Raw genomic sequence first — 20,992 nt, 5'->3', positions numbered from 1 at the left:
TGTTTCTTTGGCTTTTGAGCTTGTTCTTCTATGCTCTTGAGCTCAACTATGTTGACCCTTTATCTTCGGCTCTCTCTCTCCACGTGGAGAGCATCCCACTGCCGTAGCGGTTAGTCCATCCCGGCAAGGGGCCGGGGATCCAAAACGTTGAAACCAATCTTTGGTGGCCCCCCTCAACCGGAATCTTGGGTCTGACCCCAACTCTGTTCCACCCCACCCCACCCCTCACCACCACCACCACCACCACCCCCACGAAGCGATCCTACGGGCATGGGCGACACCGAACACGTCCCACCCTCGTCGTCCTCCTCGTCCTATTCTTCCCAACACAATCTCCCCACGCGTTCCCTCTGTTGTCCAAATCGGACGAATTCGCTACGTAAACCACGTTTTCTTGGCGCAGCCAGGTTACATCCAATGGGGAAGGCCCAGACTCCTCTTTCCACGCCCCCTGGTACGGATACCCATCTTCTCATATCTTCCTAATTTTCATGGTGCAACCAACAATTTGATGGAATTTGGCAAGTGGGTGTCTCCTTTCGTCTTTTTTCAGCAGCAATCTGGGTTCGATGATTCGTCCAAAATTTTTCCAGTTTTTAGTGTGTGTTTTGGTTCTTTGTACGTTTGTTGTGAATTATTGTTTGGATTGCATCGATCTCATCATTGTTTGGATTCTAGCTGGAGAACATTAATGTGGGTTTTACATAGTTTGTGGTTATGGAGGCTCTACTTTTTGAGTCGATTTCGCATCTTGGTGATGACGCAGATGAACTCTTATGTTTTGTTTGGATTATATATGTTAAAACGTTAATGTGGGTTTTTCATAGTTTGTGGTTATGGAGGTTTTTTTTTTTTTGAGTTTTCTAGTTGATTTAGTATGTTGATGATGATGCAAATATTATTAACTGGAACCGTTTTGGGCTAGAATATGTCGATGGTGATTCTTTTTTTTCAGATGAAGTTGGTGGGTATACGAGATTTAGCTCTGGAACTAATAGACGTGGTTGAGGAAATTCTGCTGTCACAATTGTCATTTCTTTTGTATGAGAGAATTCACAACCATAGCTAGCTAGGCCGTTTGTAATTGGACTTTGGAACACACTGATGGGAAGTTTAGTTTTGTTGATATTGTCAGGAAAGGATAAGAACGCAGTGTATTTAGTTCATGTGAGTAATATGTCATTTAATTGAAAAAAGATGGTTTTAACATGTTGCATGGAGACCTGCCACACACTGGCGGAGCCAGGGGTGAGCATGGGTGGGCGGTCGCCCACCCCAGAATTAGAAACCGGAAAAAAAAATTCTTCTGATGATGTTAAAGAAAGAATATGCGTCCATGTGTGTTTTCTTCTGACGATGATAGTGCTAATCTTTTCCTTTAATTTTTTTTACCTTATTGAACTGTGTAAAAACTGCAGAAGAGACGGGTTATTAGTTCGTGGGAGTTGGAGTTCTCTCTTGTGAATATTCAACTAAGATCTGTGTGTTTTTCCCCAGCTTCTTCTTTTGTCATTTGTTCTTTGTGAAACCGTGTAACCTACGTTTATGGGGAACCCGGCTCCACTCATCCCTGTATCATCTTCTGTGGTCATAACTCCCTCTGGGATCTCATTGGTACTAAGTTGTTTTGATCAATATGGCCCTATCGATGGGTTCAACACGGTTGATTTAATAGAAATCAATCTTTTGATAGTGCTCTTTAACAAAAAAAAAACATGATTTTCAATTTATTTTGACAGTGTTCTTTAACAAAAAAAAACATGTTTTTATTAATCGTTATTGATTTTTGAATCAGCAAAAAGTCCTGCACATAAGTCGGATTTTGTCTATTCAAATGCCGATCTTCACTAAATGGATGATGTAGATCACATACACAGGGTCCAATTTGATGAAAACAACTTGCATCGGTGAGGTCCTAATCACAAGAATGACTATATGGATGACTGGAACCTAAATCTGGTTATGGATGCCATGCAAAACACTATGCTTGCTTCACTAAATGGAGGAAAAGAGGGATTGAAAGTGTGTTGTAGCCTGACCACGGGCAGGCCGATGCCATGAAGGCCCTCAGAATGATGAAACCAGATGGTACCATCAACTTGATGGCATCGCCTTCTCCGGCCAAGGAGGCTGCTTCTAGAAGAGCATGTCAGATCTATCACGCACAACCAAAATTTCTTCTGACAATGGGTGGGCAAAAAATTTCTGGCTCCGCCACTGGTCCGGATAAATGGATCGTCCTTCAAGACCATAGCATTGTCCCCGAGACCCGAAGTCTGCCCACCCAACGAAAAACTTCTGGCTCCGCCACTTGCCACAGCACAGATAAGACGGGTTGACATGATGAAAGTGGAAGGGATTTGAAAAGGAGGAATACCATTGAAGAGTTGGAGCGGGGCAGTGAAAGGTGGTGTGAAGGATTGTAAAGTGGCCACAATGTAATTTTAGAGAGAAACGGAGAAACAGGACTTGTAAAGTCGACTCCATGTGGCCAGGATAAGGCATGATGATGCTCATGATGGTAAATATACCCTGGACTTACTTGGCAACCCAGAACCTTATGTGTTGCAATTCATTAGCATGACTTCATGGTGTGCTCATATCAGTGTCAACTGGTTTGTCATACTGGAAAAGTGATCTGGATCTAGTGCTGAGGCATTGTAAATGGTAGCTACATTGCTATGATCTTTCTCTTTGATAAGCAAGCAAGCCCCCATTTTCTCCCATGCTGGCTGGTGCTTTTAGACCAAACTATAACACTTGACTATTGGCTGTCAATTGGAGGGATCAAAGTGGCGGTGAAGTCCATATAGATGAAGAGCTGTCCGTGAGGCAAAACCTTTTGGTGAGTGCTGTGATCACATCGTAAACTGATATACTTGGACCTTTTGAGGTTTCAACAGCTAGTATCAAGCTGAAAAGTGAAACCGATTCAGTGACCAAACAGTTGTTACAGGGAACATAAAATATTTAAGAATGTCCTCTATTTCTGATGGACTCTATGTCAAAAAAAAATTCTTATCCAAAGAAACGGAAACTAGATGATGATAGCATGAGGTTATAAAAAGAGGAGTATTCTCATGATTGCATTTATAAACTGTTCATTCATGGGCATCGTAGATAATATTGGATCTGCTTCAAAAATATTAGATAATAGAGCATAAGTACAGAAAAGAGAACTCTTAAAGAAGTTGTAGAAAGGATGAAAACATAAAATGGTTGTGATAGTATTGAATTTTATATCGAGGTGTTATGTTTTTAGTTGAAGAAGAGAAGGTTCTTAGGATTCCAAAGTTCAAACTAATGTATGCAACCTCTATATTTTCCCTTAGGGTAAGAAGGGAAATGATGCAAATTGCAGTGGGTTTATTTGGACTGAAGGAAAAATCATTCATCTAGTGCATGGTTTGGAAGACAAACTGAAGTCATATTAACATTTGGGTTTTCACAAGTATAGGTGCATGACAATTGGTATGTAATTATGTAGTCAGATGCTTGCATAAGATCTATTGCAAATTGAATGATGCTCCTTATGAAGCCATGAAAACAGCAAATCAGTTTATATATTTCATGAAATAATAAGTCATATAGTTGTTAGGAAGCAAGCATTTGAGGCCACAGAATCAATTAGCCAATATACTGATATTCTAGAGTCCTATAAAATGATTTCTCAAAATTGCTTGCACCAAATTAAGGTGAAGTCCATTCCATGACTTGTGATGGTTCTTTTTTATGTCATTTGCCTTGTTGCACCAATAATATCTATGATATGCATAGAAGGATTTCACAGACAATATTATCACACTGCCTTATCTAAGTCTTCTTTGAGTGGTTACTACTAATTAAATGTGTCCCTCGTTGAATGGTTTATGTCTGTTTGTAGTCCATATTAATTTACTCGTGCTGCTTTGTTATCCCTGCAGAAACATGTGATATGCAGTCTGAAGAGGAAAAAGTCCCATCTGTGAAGAACAAGAAAAGAAAGCTAAAGACCCCATCTCAAGTTGAGGAACTAGAAAAATTTTATGATGGTAAATATCCTTGATTTGCAGACTTTCTGCAGCTCATCTTGTCTTCATTTAGTTTTATATTAGAACTAATCTGGATAAAGTTATATTGTTTTGTCTACAGAGCACAAGTATCCATCTGAGTCTATGAAAGCACAACTTGCAGCAAAGTTGAATTTATCAGAGAAACAAATTAATGGATGGTTTTGCCATCAAAGGTCAAAGGACAAAAAACTATTGGATGGCACAGAATATGCAACTTGGAAAAATGAACTTCAAAGTAGTGTAAATGATTGTGGTAGTGGAGTTAGACATGACTCTTGCGGCAGCTCAAAGCAAGGTGAACACTTGTATGATTTCAAAGAGGTGGAAAGCCATAGGTTCCACAGCCAGGCGTATCCAGGCGCTGGTTCTGATCTTAGGAAACGGTATTTGCTTGCAAGAAATTATAGTGTTGTAGATGATACATCTTCTGGGAGCAGTTCACCCTCACAAGATAGATTGACAACTGGCAGGGATCTGTATGGTCTAAAACATTTGAGGTACTCATCTATAGACCATGAATATGAACACATAAATATAAAGGATAGACCAAGAAGGGGTTATATGACACTGTTGGATGATCTATATATGAATGAGACAACCGAACACCCTTCAATTGCAGCAGTCAAAATGAAACTTGGAAAGATGTACTGCCTAGATGGACCACCACTTGGTGTTGAGTTCCAACCACTCCCACTTGGTGCCTTTGATTTTCCAGTGGGGGACCAAGTACATGGTAAGTATGCAGCATTTTGGAAGCATGTATCCTTTTTGTCATTGCTAGAGAACTTGTGATTTGGTCTCTATATTAAATCTAAGTCAAGCCTTATTGATTTGATCTATGTGCTGAATCAATAAGACAATTTTTTTTTGTTATCATTTTTAAGATGCAAAATATGAAAATTTATCCAAAACTAAAGAAAATATAGTCGGATAACAATGGATGGAACAAGTAAATGTGTGTCTATACATATAGATAGATTGTGTGTATAGTCAACAACTGTCACCATTTGCTTCATTTCACACATTCTTATAGGTTTTTATTCAAAATGCAAAAGTGATGAAATTTAAAAAGGTGAAAATGAAATATTGCAATATGGTCACACTCTTTTTGAGAAATTTAAATTTACAATGTCTAATTTAATATTATTTATTTCTAATTTCCTTGAGATTTTCTTGAAAAGAACACATGTTTAAATTGTTTTAAGAAAATCCTTACATATATTGTCCAAGGCTGATATTTATGGACATGTATGTATATATCTATGAAAGAGTACAATTTGTGGGGCTATGGCCTTCCAATGGGCATTCAGAGCTGGTTAGGCCTTAAGTGAGTGGAGGTTGTAGTTTCATGTATTTGCAACACCATTCGCTTCAGTCTCCAGTTATGTAGTCAAAAGTAGTAGTCAGTGTAATGAAATTGTGGTCTTCCACAAAAGCACTAGAAATCTTCAAAAGAGTGTCTATTGGAGACACTTCAAGCATAACCCATAAAAGGGTAAAAATGAAAGAACACACTAAAATAAATAAATCTTTATTTCTTCACAAGAAATGCTTAAGAAGCATTGATACAAAGTGGAGGGGGATCACCCCTATTTATACAAGTGGAAGAGATGAAGGAGAGCTCTTTTAGAGCTCTTCTTGAGAGTCGTTGGACTAACAACTCTAAATATAGCTGTTGGACTAGGTCCAATGACTACATTGCTAGTCAAGTCCTAGTTGGGACTTGACTAGAATGTAATGTCTAGTTCAAAATGAACTAGACAATAAATAAATAAAAAGAAAAAAGAGAAAATAAAAATATATATCATAATATTATATTATATTATTATTATATATATTATATATGTTACATTTTATATTTTAACAACCACCATGATTCGTTCTTCTTCACCACCAGAACCAAAGAAGAATACAGACTCTTGTTGGCTCTAATGATCCCATCTGAGAGCATCTCTCTCACCAGACGCTCAATCTCCAGTTTCTGAGTGTGCGCATATCTGTAGGGTTGTGCATTCACAGGTTTAGCCTGCAGCTTGAAAGGGATCACATGGTCATGGGACCGAGAAGGTGGTAGGCCCTTACGGTCATCAAACATTGTCCTCAACTCTTGTAGCAGGGCCTGCAGGTCAACCAGTTTCTGTGTAGGGGACGTGGGTACCCCATCCACTGCCACCTCAAGGATATCTAAGAGACTCCCTCCCGAACAACCTTGATGAGCTGTTTAGACTCTGCCAGAGAGGACAGTGTTCTGAAAGTAGTGCGAATCGAAATCTGGTGGCGGCCTCCATAGTCAAACTCCATAATCATGTCCTTGAAGTTTCACTTAACAAAACTCAAGAACTGGAGCCATTGCATCCCCAGGACTATGTTCGCACCCTTAATCGATAGTATGAACATGTATGTGGTCAGAACGGTCCCTTGGATCTCCAAGTGAACTCCAGGGCAAAGGGTGGTGCATTTGAGTCTGCTCCCATTACCAACCACTACCTCAAAAGGTTGTTGAGATGTGGTCGAACACTTGGCCCTTTTAGCCATTTGCGCACACAAGAAGTTGTGCATTGAACCGGTATCAATCAACAATGAAATCATCAATGGACCGATTCTGCCCTGTACCCTCATCGTCTAGGGAACCTCTACGTCGACTAATGCATGGTATGATATCTCTAGTGTGTCATCTACCGAATCCATCAATTCGGTGTCACTGATCTCATCCTTAGTCTCGCTATCGCCCAAGTACATGCTTAGGACCTTGCACTTGTGGCCCAGTTATAGTAGAGCCCTTTCTTCCGGTGCTCTACCATTTGTTCATGGGAGATCCACTTAACTTGAACCTTGAGGTGTGCTTCTGGCACCCATGCCGACTGTATAGGGCGATCAGTGGCCCTCTCTGAAGACTTGGGAGGTGCGGTCTCCTGTGTAGGGCAGGACACAGTCTTCCCAAATGATGAATTCCTCTAGGTCGTGTATCTCTATGTGGATCTCCTACCTGGTTTAGGCCAGTGCTAGCTTATCCCTGATAGTTTCTCCTCAACCACTCGTTCCAATTTGAAAGCTTGTATAAGGAAATAAAGTCTCGTGGCTTGAACCTCGTTTTGTAGGTCCGGTCTGAGGCCTGCGATAAAGGTCCCAATCAACGACTCTTGGGGCCATTTGTTGACGAGGTTACTCAACCTCTCAAACTTTGCCTGATAATTGATGACATTGCCTTGTTGACGAATTTTGGACAGCGAGACATGGTGATTGGCTTAGGCAGAGGGGCCAAATCATATCATTAGGGCTTGGGAAAAGCCCTTCCAAGTAGGTATCTCCAGTTGGGACACCAACCGGTGATACCATAAGATGGCATCTTCTTCAAACTAAATCGTGGTAAAGGCCACTCGGTCCTCATCAGGCGTCTCTTGAAAACTTAGGAAACTCCAACCTAAGTTGTCGAACCTGATAGGGTCCATTTGAGGAACCCGAAGATAGGCCCCCTGAGTTGGATTATTCGTGACGATCGTGTCATCCGCCCAACTGGTCCCAGATATCCGCCACAATAGTGAGGAACTACTGGTAAAACTTGTCCACTTTCTCATTGAGCGCTATCACAAATTCTTTGAGAGCATTCACGTTTCGATTCAAGTTGTTAATTTGGTCGTCTAGACGTCAAATGCGATACAGAGTTTCCCAACTAACTCTTGGGACCTCGTTATATTGCGAGTCTCCAGATTGCGGAATCAAGACCAGCGTGAGCCCTTACTGCATAGGATCTAGATACATAATAAATTCACGGATCGGTATCGGTTTGTGCTGAGTGCGGACACAACCGAGTAGGCACTGAGCTCCCATACACAAGACAAAAACGTCTCTGGCATAATATGTAATGAAATATGCGGAAAAGCAAAGAGTGCACTAAGCACTTACAACATCCACTAATGAGCAAACAAAAAGGGCTAATACCCAAACCCACAAGAGACAACACAACATAAAAATATAAATGTCTCTTATTGAAAGAGAGAGAGCTCTCAAGAGTGAAGAATACAAGAGGGGTTCACCCCTATTTATACACAAGAGAGGGAGAGGGAGAATGGCCAAGAGGCCTTAAAAGGAGAGCCACCTAGGGGCTCCCCATGTAGTCGTTGGGAGCCCCCAACGGTCACAAATGTGACCGTTGGGAGCCCCATCGACTACATGGTGGGGCCCCTTTGTGTGAGCAAAAAACATAAAAATAAAAAATATGTTTTACAAAAAATAAAAGGGAAAATAAAAGAAGAAAAACAAGTACCCCTATCGGGTACTTGTGAAATGACTAAAATACCCCTATCGGGTATTACATATATATATATATATATATATAAATATATATATATATATATATATATATATATATATATATATATATGAATTACATGTATTTTAACACCCTCCCTCAAGCTTTACGGGGATATAACCGAAAGCTTGTTAAGGAGAAACAAAAACCGAGGAGCCACAAGAGCCTTAGTGAAGAAGTCCGCCAACTGGTATTCTGATGTGACGTAAGGTAGTGCTATGGTTCCTCTTAGGTATTCATCACGAACGTAATGAGAGTCCATCTCAATATGCTTAGTACGCTCATGGAAGGTGTGGTTGCTTGCAATATAGATTGCGCTTTTGTTGTCGCAACACATCTTCGAAGGAGTAGAGATGACAATGCCCATATCACTGAGGAGGCTTCTTAGCCACACAAGTTTCATGGTTGTAGTGGCCATAGCACGATATTCTGCTTCCGTCGAGGACAAGGATACTTTGTGTTGCTTCTTGCATCTCCAAGAAATCATAGAGTCACCTAAGAAAACACAAAATCCGGTAGTTGAGACTCTGTCATTGGGATTTCCTCCCCAATCTGCATCAGTATACGCAATTAAATCAAGTGACGAGGCAGAGGAAAGAAAAACTCCCTTAGTTATGGTATTTTTGATATATCTGACGATCCTTAAGACTGCACTCATGTGCACGGTTGTAGGTGCATGTTGAAACTGACTGACAGAGTGGACGGCATGAGCAATGTCTGACTGTGTGATGGATAAGTAGGTTAGAGACCCAACAAGTTGCCGGTAGGGAGTAGGATCCTCGAGAGGTGTTCCATCTTCCAACCTTAATTTTGCATTGATGACTTCTAGGGTTTCTGTCTTCTTATCATCGGAGATACCAGATTTGGAACAGATGTCAGCAACAAGTTTCATCTGAGAGAGAATGTACCCTCAAGGAGAGTACGCCACTTCAATTCCTAAAAAATATCTTAAGAAACCAAGGTCAGACATATCAAAATTTTCTTTCAAAACCTTTTTAATATCATTAATGCCTTGCTCATCACTTCCTGTGATGATCATATCATCAACATAAAGTAGTAAAATAACTACTGAAGACCCTGAACTTTTCACAAACAAAGCAGTGTCAGTATAACATGAACGAAAATTCAAACTTGTCATTACATTACTAAATCTATCATGCCAAGCCTTTGGGGCTTGTTTTAAACCATATAATGCCTTTTTAAGTTTGAGAATCTTATTTTTACCAATACATACTCCTGGTGGGGGATCCATGTAAACTTCTTCATTTAATTCGCCATTTAAAAATGCATTCTTAACATCGAGTTGATAGATAGGCCATTTTTTCACTGACGCAATAGCAATAAGAGTCCTAACACTAGTCATTCTAGCAACAGGTGCGAAGGTTTCTTCATAATCTATACCATATTCTTGAGCATATCCTTTAGCAACTAACCGTGCTTTATAACGTTCTAATGAACCATCACTCTTGATTTTAATTTTGAAGACCCATCTACATCCTATTGATTTTTTTCCAGTGGGTAACGAAGTTATTTCCCAAGTTTTTGCTTTTTCAAGGGCACTAAGCTCTAAGTTCATGGCTTCAACCCATTGGGGAATACCTTTGGCCTCATTATAGTGTGAGGGTTCATGAAATGAATGCAATGCAATTAGACATGCTCTATATCTTGGAGTTAGGGACTCATAGGAAACAAACCTATTAGGAGGATTGGAGATCCGACTGGATCTCCTTAAAGAGGTTTCTTCTATGTTGGATCCTTGAGAGTATTTTTCTAAGGCGCTCATCTGAGTTTGTTGACCACGCCTAACATATGTTTGGATTGGTCTATTATTCTCATCTATAACATTATCAAGAGGAATTTCCTCTAGGTCATTCAAAGACTCATTAGAGATTTCCTCTTCTTGAGGAGTCTCATCTTCTTGAGATAGAAGATCAAACAAAAAAGTATATTCACTTTCGTCAATATCTTTAGTTTTCACAAAACCATTTTCATTTTCCAAAAATGTTACATCTTTGGATACATAGAGTTTGTTATTTTTCAAGTCAAAACATCTAAAACCCTTTTGATTTTCTCCATAACCCAAGAAAACACATTCAATAGCTTTAGGAGATAATTTGTCCCGTTTATGAGTAAGGACAAAACATTTACATCCAAAAACTCTTAATCTATTGAAGTCGGGTGTTCTTTCAAATAGTTTTTCGTATGGAGATGTATTTTGTAAGGATGAAGATATCATTCTATTTATTAAGTAAGTTGAGGTTAAGGCCGCTTCGGCCCAAAAATTCTTTGGAATTTCTTTGGAAATAAGGAGTGTCCTAGTGGTTTCCATGATGTGTCTATGCTTTCTTTCGGCCAAGCCGTTTTGTTGGGGAGTCCTAGGGCACGATCTTTGATGACAAATTCCATTTACTTCTAAATAGTTTTGAAATTCATTTGATAAATATTCTCCACCTGAATCAGATCTAAGAGTAGAGATATTACTTGAAAATTGATTTTTAACTATCATATGAAATTTTTTGAAAAAATCAAAGACTTCGGATTTTAAATTAAGAAAGTAGATCCATACATACCTAGTGTAGTCATCGATGAAAGTGACGTAATAGGAGTATCCTCCTTTAGACATGACGGGGGAAGGACCTCAAACATCCGAATGGACTAACTCAAAAGGTCTTTTGGACACAAAAGTTCGGTTTGGAAAAGGAGTAGATTTCATTTTGCCAAAAATACAATTCTTGCAAACAAAATGTTTCTCATTACAAAATTTCTTTCCAAATGGAAAGGAGTACATTTTTGAGAAACTTGGATGTCCAAGTCTTTGATGCCAAGTATCAATATTTTTATCTTGGACATGATTACAAAAAGAGTTAGTGGGGAGTTTCAAGTTGCTCATGTAATAGAGATCTCCCCTCCTATGGCCTTGCCCAATCAGCTTTCCGGACCGGAGATCCTGTATAGAGCAATCCTTAGTTAAGAAAGAGATTTTACACCCATGATCACATATTTGAGCAACAGAGAGGAGATTTAAATTAAGTTGAGGTACAACTCTCACGTTTGGCACAAAGAAATCTTTTGAAAAGTTTAAGGTTCCAAAACTTTTTACTTGTAAAGATGTACCATCGGCAGTTGAAACATAGGAGTTTTTATAATTATTACATAAATCGGAAAGCTCATTTTCTAGGGGGGTCATATGAAAGGAAGCTCCAGAGTCAAGGATCCAAGACGACATACCTGGAGGAGAGGAGGAAGCTACGGCGGCACCCGAAGTTGATGGAATCTTGAGTAGAGTTTGTAGTGCTTCCGATAGTTGAGCAAGAGAAAAAGTGTCCTTTCCTTTGATTGCTTCCTCTTTCTTTTGAGTAGCTTCTTCAACGGAAGCAACCTTATTTTTTGGTGCTTCATTCAACTTAGGGCAATTAGGTCTTATATGACCCGGTTCTTGACAATGATGGCAAATGGCTTTTCTATAGTTGCCATTATAGTTATTTTGTCTTCCAAAATGTGGAGGTTTGTAAGTTTTCATATGGTTGCCGGGTTTTGATACGGCCAAGACATCATCTCCTCCTTTAATCATGCCAAGACGGGTTTCTTCTTGGCATATTTCGGCTATGGCATCTTCCAAGGGAAGAGACTTTGATCTATGTAGGAGGGAGGATCTAACTTGTTCATATTCGGGCCTAAGCCCATGTAAAAATTGGAAAAAGTGTTCTTTTCCATTTGTTCTCTCCTTAACTCCACATCTATACTAGAAACCCATTTTGGTTCTAGTAAAGATAGCTCATCCCATAGAGGGCCAAGAGTGCTAAAGTAGTCCCTAACACTCATTTCTCCTTGCTTGATAGTCCGGATTTTTTCTTGAAGAAAGAATTGACGAGCAAGGTCTTTTTGGGTAAACATACCTTTCATGAAGAACCATGCTTCATTTGCCATCCGAAATTTGGCAATGTTGGCGCAATTCTTGAGCTCCACATTGTTCATGAACCAAGCAAGAATCTTGGCATGCTTACTTTCCCAATCTTCTATTTTAGATTGGTGATCTTCAATGGCCTTCATGCGGGCATCTCCTTCAAGAGCTTTTTCTTGATCACCTTCCATCTTAGTTAGTTGGAGTTGTGGTTCCGGAATGGTGCCCATAACGTATCCCCAAAGCTTTTTCCCTTTGAGGTCGTTTTCCATGGCGGCGGCCCACATCATGTAGTTGGAGCCATTGAGCTTGAAGGAGAGATCAATCTTTTGTTCTCCTTCCATAATAATCACTCACAAGAGGATAAAAGAAGAGAGATACAACACGAAAAAAAATATAGCTACACAACTAGCTATATTAAGAAGAAGAGCATACACAAGGCTCTGATACCATGTAATGAAATATGCGGAAAAGCAAAGAGTGCACTAAGCACTTACAACATCCACTAATGAGCAAACAAAAAGGGCTAATACCCAAACCCACAAGAGACAACACAACATAAAAATATAAATGTCTCTTATTGAAAAAGAGAGAGCTCTCAAGAGTGAAGAATACAAGAGGGGTTCACCCCTATTTATACACAAGAGAGGGAGAGGGAGAATGGCCAAGAGGCCTTAAAAGGAGAGCCACCTAGGGGCTCCCCATGTAGTCGTTGGGAGCCCCCAACGGTCACAAATGTGACCGTTGGGAGCCCCATCGACTACATGGTGGGGCCCCTTTGTGTGAGCAAAAAACATAAAAATAAAAAATATGTTTTACAAAAAATAAAAGGGAAAATAAAAGAGGAAAAACAAGTACCCCTATCGGGTACTTGTGAAATGACTAAAATACCCCTATTGGGTATTACATATATATATATATATATATGAATTACATGTATTTTAACACAATAGTCGATCACCTGGGTTGGTCAGACCCTCCCAAAAGTGTCTAGGATGAACCAAATATGTATCCGACTTGGTATGAGGTAGGAAAATTTTGGCCGCACGACTACGAAGTCATCGCGAATGTTGTCCAACTCTAAGGAAACCCAAAGACGTTTCAGGGGATAGGGAACTTAACCGAATCTTTCGGATTCAGGATAGATTAGTGTAGGGCTGACCTAACACTTCACACGATAAAAATTCGATGCAATGGATTTGAAAAATATAATTCAGAATTCAATACGCGCGAGCAAGAAAGGCATGGGCCCTTGGTGCATCGATCGAGGCAATCTGCTGGTCAGCGATGAACTGCTTTGATACCAATTGATAAAACCCAACTTCCCCCAAATCGGTTCTATCGACCCTTGGCACGCAAAACGAGGCTATCTTGAACATGAGCCCACAATGTGGCAACAACAACAACAAGGAAAGCGATAGCAGAGGCAGGAGTGCAACAACAGTTGTTGCGGCGCTGAAGGCCGCGATGTGTATGGGTCAGGGTCGGACACGTTGTAGTATGTGTCGCCAAGAAGGACACGACCATAGGGAAACTGCAGGGGAAAGAGGCTTTGCACGTATCTCAAGGTAGGGACACGTCCCAAAGAAAATCACAGGGAGAGGTAGGGACCTCATCTTGCGGGTGCAAAAAATTGAGGCGGGAGCGGGGGATGCGAAAAACGAGGCAAAAGAGGGGGCACGACTAAAAGGAAGAAAGCACATTCTTGACTGACCGACAATGAGCGGGGATGGATGGACGAGTGAGAGAGCAGAGTCTTTCCCTCAACAAGCACACAAAAGAACCAGAATGAAACCCAGAGTTAAACTCAATAAATCTCATTAAAAAATAAAGGAACTATGCATGCCTATTTATAGAACCAGAGAAGGATAAATTATGAAACTAAAAACTAGAGTCCCTCACTGGATGGGACTCTAGGGGGGGGCGTCCCACTCTATGTAGGAGTCTTGAGCTGGGTGGGCGTCCCCCTCTAGAAGAGTCCTTGGAGGACTCTCTCTCGTAAGGTGTCCCCAGTTGGGCTGCCTGGGGTGGATCTGAATCTAGCAGAGTCGGATCCATGGTGTGGGTTCGTAACAAAAAATCTCAGTTTTTCACGAGAAAAAAATGCTATTTTCCTTATCTAAAAATAAGAACAGAGAGAGAGAGAGGCAGAGGTAGAGGAAGGGGGAGAAAAGAAGAGGTAGGAGAAGGGGGAGAGACAAAGAGAAGCGGTGGGGGAAGGGGGAGAGATAGAGATAGAGAAAGAGAAAGAGAAGAAGAGAAAGGCAGAGGAGGAAGGAAAGAGGGAGAAGAAGAAGACTAAGAGGGAGGGAGGGAGAGAGAGAATGGACTCAGAGGAGGAGAAGAAGAAGAGGAAGAGGCAAAGGAAGGGTGAGTGAAGAGGCAGAGGAAGGTGGAGAGAAGAGGAATCTGAGGAGGTGGAGGAAGGGGGAGAGATGCGTACCTAGAGGGCAACGACGAGGGTGCTAGGCGAGAGCGATGACAATGGGCGAGCCTGTGAGAGAGAGCAAGATAGAAGAGAAAGTGAGAGAGCCAAAGAGAAAAAGAAAGAGAGAGAGAGGGTTTATAACCCCCTCCCCTCTTTGTTTTTGTACAAAAACAAAGAAAGTTTTTGCCATTGTGCCTAGGTGAGGGCAAGTTAAGCACCGGCGCCTAGTTGGGAAAAAAAGACCTTTTTTTTAACCTAGGAATATGGCAGATTCCTAGGTTTCCTTATGCCTAGCCCGACTAGGCACGTAGTCGACACTTTTGATTACATAGTCTCCAGCCTCGGCATTGCTAGGTTTTCACCAATATCAGTTTTAATACCAAAACTAGCTATGGGACCAAAATCTGATTGGTCAAGTGTCAACATGCTAAATGGAGCCATCCTGATGAATTCTTGTTGTATTAGCACATAAAGTGGGCTTCATACATGCCCACTTCAAATTTATACTATTTTATCAATCATCAGACCAATTTTAATTATGCTGTGTAGACCTACTTATAATTTTGTAAATCCTTAATTGAACTGGTCTTTGCAAAGCATGGTACCACATAATCTTCCCTACCAAAGTTACTTGTAAATGAAATGAAAATAAGCAAAGAAGTGCACCAACACAAGTCCACTGTGGGAAGTGCACTTAAGCCACTAAGGGCAAGAACAAACACTCAAGAGCAAACACACACAAGCTGCAAATGAGCTTAACACACAGTCTAAAAATATTATTTTATTAATCACAAAATGCTCAAGACAAACATAGAATTACAAGGGGCTTTAACCCCATATATATACACTTAAAGAGAGGGGACTAGTCATTGGACTAGTCCCAACTGCTAGTTAATTAGTCGTTTGCTTTGTCTACCGGCTAACTAGCTAGCCGTTAGACCTAGCCTAACGGCTAGATCAAATGGACAAAAAACCCTAATAAAGGGGATAAAATACAAGAAAAAAAAGCAAAAAAACAAAAAATACATAAGTTTCTAAAAATACATTCTACAAGTGTATACATATACTAAATATATGTGTATATAAGAACAAACACACACACACACACTATAACGACCCCAAACTGGCCCTCTAACAATTCAGATTTTTTTTTAAACAATTGCGGAAAACCTCTCAAGGACCAAGGGCACGTAACAAATTTAATATACTCATTCCATCAACCATTCTAAACATAGAGTCAATTTAAAACAATGAATTGAACTTCATTTATTTAATCAAATATGTCAAGAAAGTTCAAAAATCAACTCTATTCATCCCATGCACATCAGAACCCGAGTCGCCAAGTCATAAAACCCCGAGTCCTCCAGCCAGCCAGTCCCACTCATCACTGAGCTTCTCTAAAAATTCAACAGTAAGAAAGTAGCATAAATCAAACAAATCACAAATTTAAGAGGAAATCACAGGAAATAATTTATCAGAACTAACTTACCATTCAAGCGTTCAAGCAAACATTAAACAATTTCATGTTCAATCAAATATTCAGGAATGCATGAAACTTATGGTAAACAGTAAAAGATGCATGAATCAATGTACATCCATGAATAACTTCTTAAGTTAATTATCAGAGTTATTTTTGCATGCATATCCCTATTAAATGCACACAAATTTAATTTTCACTTTCTTTACAAACCCACGGATAGAGTTCTCGAGGTTCAAAGTAGTTCTCAGTCATAGCTTAACACACAATTTGTATTTTAATTACTGGGTTACATACTTGTTCTTCGATCAATATCTGGCATCAACACCATCAATCAGAACATTAGGCATCAACACCTAATGTCTGGACATTATGGACATCAACATTCATTGATGTCACTATTTTGGTATACCAATAACTACAGCTAAGCCAACACCACCCCCAAGCAAAGTAATTGAAAGCTCTCTAAAACTGTGGCCGGAAACATGAGTCTCACATCAGGTTCTTGGGGACAACAATTGCACACAGAGTTTTAATATCATCACAGTCTCATACAATCGTAATCCAAGATTCTCACACTATCTAAATGACATCAAAGAATAAAATTATTACAATGTTTGGTGTCTTTTACCATCTTAATTAATTAAAAGTTCTTTACATAAGAACAATTATGCAAATCTGCATGCAATAACAAATTCAGGTCCTAACAATTCAACAGTATAATTAATTTTGAAAAACCAATATTTCTAGAAATTATTTTGTAATGCATAAACAGCTTCAATGACACATGAGCAACACATGCTTCTGGCCTACATAGGCCCATCAGTGGTTCACACACAACCACTAATCAATCTCATATATAATTCATGTCATTGCAAAATTTCAGTAAACACAAATCACACATAGATATACAAACTTATATTCACAATGCACAATCATCAATGCGTGTTTTTGGCAAATGAATGAATACAATCTTTTCAAATTCATCACATTAGCCAAAACCCAAACCTTTATAATCGACCAGTTTCAGCATCTATTCAACTCAGATTTAAATGAATATTCAGAACCAATCAGATTTTATAATTTTAACAGAAATCATATTTTCAAATGCATTGACTGAAGCACCAATGCACATTCACAACACAAAGGCAAATGCACATTTGACCAATCACATATATATGTATATAGAAAGCTTGTTGACCCACATATATATACAAACTGTACACCAATCCGAAACCAGATTGCGTACAGGGCTATATATATATATATATACTTGTGACAGTGATATATATGCTATAACGTGCTTGAAGCTGCTACACATAGGTGAGCACTAATATGTATATCGTACTTGTTGTTGTACACATATGCGCACCAATATGCATACAAAATACTTGCTGTCACTGCATACATATATACAGCAAAAACACCATGTATGTCATTGTTGCATACATATATGCAGTAATATGCATGTCGCAAACTTGTCGCTACATACATATATGCAACAATAGTACCAGACTTGCCATCGCTGGATACATGTATGCAGTAATAATACCCATTGTCGCTGCACATATATGAGCAGCGAATCGCAGTCAAATATATGTTGTCATAGACATGCTTTCGCTGCACATCTATGAGCAGCGATCCGTTGTCCAACTATGCTCTGCCGCTGCACATATATGAGCAGCACTAAGCTAGCGGAATGCTGACTGTCGCTGCACGTGCTGACAGTATGTCCGCTGTCACTGCACATATATGGGCAGCAACATGCTGACAGCATGCTCACTGTCGCTGCTCAAGTAAGAACAGCACAGTGACAGCATCACTGTGCTGGCATATATATATATGCGAGCAGCGGCATGGCAGTTATCAACAACATGCAGATTCATTCACGTGCCCGGTAAGAACAGCAAAACATAGTGGCTCATGCACATGATCAGCAGATAATAAAACCACAAAACATCTGTTTATGATCAGAACTCATGCACATGATCGGCAGATAAGAAAACAGCAAATACATATTTATTTATTCACATGTTCAGTAGATAAGAAAAACAACAAAACATATTTATTTATGCACATGTTCAGCAGATAGGAAAAACAACAAAACATATTTGTTTAAGATCAGAAATACCGATCCAACAGAATGGAGCTTCACTCAGTGTGAAACTAGATTCAGAAAAAAGACAGATTATAGTCTATCAATCCAACCTGATATCAGCCCAAGGAAACACGCAGGCCAATATGAACAGGTATACTGAGTTTAAATTTTAAACAGAAAACCTGTTCGTGAATAATGATTTGGACTATGTAATACTAGTCCGACTTAGGTACACATTCAGCCACCAATTGATGGAACTAAAAAAATGTGTATATGTAAGGAAACCAGATTTTTTTTAGAGGTTACGTTTTGGTTATCATATGCCCAACTCGGAACATGGTTAACCAAATCAGCAACAGCCATGATGAAAAGAATTGGAAATCTGCAGATCTGTACTCAGATTCACAGATTTCCTCTTGCTCTTAACCTCATGTTGATTCAATCTAACTAGCTTCTTTACCTATTGAATAAGGAGAGAGACCCGTACCTTGATTTTTGATTTACGAAAAGCTTAGAGGAAGGAGACGTTGAAGGGCCTCTTCTTCTTCTTTTTCTTCTCTCTTTTTTTTTCTCTCTCTCTTTCTTTTTTTTTCAGCACATTATGAGAGAGAGAGCTTGTTTCTCTCCTTTTTATAGAGAGTGGGGCTCTCTAGTAGGTGACACCCCTCCTTTTTTTCTAGATAACTTCTAATAGGGTAGAGTTCTACCTTATCACTTCCTCTTTAATTATTTATTTAACTTTTATGTTCTTTAAAGTTTAAATTCAATTTTTTTGTTTTAAAAAGTTATGGATGGGTTATGGGTCCGAGTTGGACCCATAATCCAAATTCATATCCATTTCCAATTGGATCTTGGCCCATACAAGGCACTTAGTCAATATTGATCCTGGACTCGGTCCAGATCCATATGGACATTGATCCAAATGTAAACGGAGCTGGTCGACTCTGAAACAAGCCGAAAAAAGACCCAAAAAATAAAGGTCGGTCAATTTAGAAAATTGCATTTTCTGAACCAATCGACATCCGATTTTGACAAATTAGATTTCCTACGAGATCTACGGTTCGAAACGGATCTGACTATGGTCTTAGATCTATTTTGCTCTTGAATTTAACCTGATTTTAACTCAAATTTTGCTCGAATTTAAAGGTTAAAAACAAATAAATTCACAGATTTTTCTTTTCATATATGGATCTTGTCAATGGGCCCTGGACCATGCCCAGACCCAGGTTGACGTCAGCTGATATTTAAATATTTTTTCACAATTTTGTCATATTAAATATAAATATTTAATTAAAATTATATTTTTGAGCTTAAAAATTATGGAAAAATTATGAGATATTACACACACATATATATAACAGTAAACACATTTAAGTTCAAGTTAATCTTTGGAAGTTCTGTATGCATTGATGGATGATTTGTTTGAGGCATTTTATTTTTGTTCCTTCTCATTAAATATAATCTTTTAGATCAATTTGTGCTAAGTTCCTTGCATGCTATTTTTGGTTCCTTTTGAAACCTGCAGTGTAGCAATTTATAATGGGTGTTTTATTTTCTCATTCGATTGCAGAGCCATACTGTATGGGTGATTCCATCCTGCACAGTTCCCAAAGAATGCCAAGATTAAGAAATGATTCTGATGTTGGTAGGGTAAGTGGGTTACTTTCTTTAATGTCCTTGTTTGTCATGCTTTTATATTTAGAATGATGATTGGTTCTTTCTTGTTTGAGACTATTAGCAAAGGCAAAGTTTGGATCTTGTATTGGTTTCCAGTCAGTGACAAACAAAATCACATGTAGGGCTAGTCAACTTCCCAATAAATTAACATTCTTTCTCTTTCTATATGCATCACCATAACAATATAAGAGTTACGCCCATGACAGATGCTGCTTGAGCATCACTTATGTAATATGTGGTTACCTGCCATCTGACTTGCTTTGGAATGAACTTTGTAATCATGATTCAAAATACATTGTCTTGCCCCCAAATCAAGATTCAGGTGTTTTAAAGAATCAATAAAAGCTTTGATTGAGCATAGATTGCATTAGGAACTTAGCCAAGGGCCAAATGTCTAATGATGGGTCAGATTCAGTTTGGATGTAGGTTATGCCAAGTATGACTAATCAGTTTTCCTTTGATTGGATTTGGATATAAAATCATTCCAACCTGATCTAAGTCCAATTGTTAAAATAAAATCCTTCAAATCTGAATCCAATTGAAATCCCTTATTTTGCTAGTAATTTGCTTGTAGTATTAGACTTCAACACCAAATCCAAAATTCTTCTCAATTCCCACTTTTCTCCTCCTAACTCTATTCTCGTCCATTACAAGTTTGAGTCATGTTCTTTGTAGGTGGATTTTGTAAGGAACTTGCTTATATCCTTTATTTGCTATATGTGTTCAATCACTTGTAAGGGGCATTTGCCATCATTCATTTATGAATATATATCTATTCCAGTTAACAAGACCAATTACTGCATCCTTCTGTAATTGAAGTTACAAATTGCGGCCTATGACCAAGATGTCGGTTCTCCAAATTCCGAAGCAATCTTAAAGAAAAAGCCAGAAAACTTCAAAATTTCCTTCTATTTAGCCAAATAAGTTATGTATGCCTATGTGGAATGCGAAACTCAGATTATATTTATGGTTGAAAATGGTCATAGCTTCTTTGTTCCTTATCTGCTTGTTCTTGCTTGCTTTACAAAACTAGCTATTGATCTTTAATGA

The 20,992-nt window shown here is 39.0% G+C and overlaps 1 protein-coding gene and 1 long non-coding RNA gene across 2 annotated transcripts in view; both read left to right on the top strand.

Moving 5' to 3' along the window:
- The first annotated feature begins 251 nt into the window (after positions 1–251).
- LOC149819929 (uncharacterized) lies at positions 252–4,317 on the top strand. Its single transcript, XR_016426462.1, has 3 exons — positions 252–454; positions 3,924–4,031; positions 4,132–4,317. It is a non-coding gene; the product is annotated as an uncharacterized LOC149819929 (long non-coding RNA).
- Positions 4,318–4,521: 204 nt separating this feature from the next.
- Positions 4,522–20,992, top strand: part of LOC149819928 (uncharacterized) — a 37,200-nt gene continuing 20,729 nt past the window's right edge. The window contains exons 1-2 of the mRNA XM_089983528.1: positions 4,522–4,785; positions 19,836–19,915. Coding sequence (XP_089839654.1) covers positions 4,614–4,785; positions 19,836–19,915 — 252 coding nt within the window. The 5' untranslated portion in view covers positions 4,522–4,613. The remainder of the gene's footprint in view (positions 4,786–19,835; positions 19,916–20,992) is intronic.

This window comes from Nuphar pumila, chromosome 12 (genome assembly GCF_984573655.1).
Source record: "Nuphar pumila chromosome 12, dmNupPumi1.hap1.1, whole genome shotgun sequence".
Classification (NCBI taxonomy): Eukaryota; Viridiplantae; Streptophyta; class Magnoliopsida; order Nymphaeales; family Nymphaeaceae; genus Nuphar; species Nuphar pumila.
This window is presented reverse-complemented; position numbering and strand designations above follow the sequence as displayed.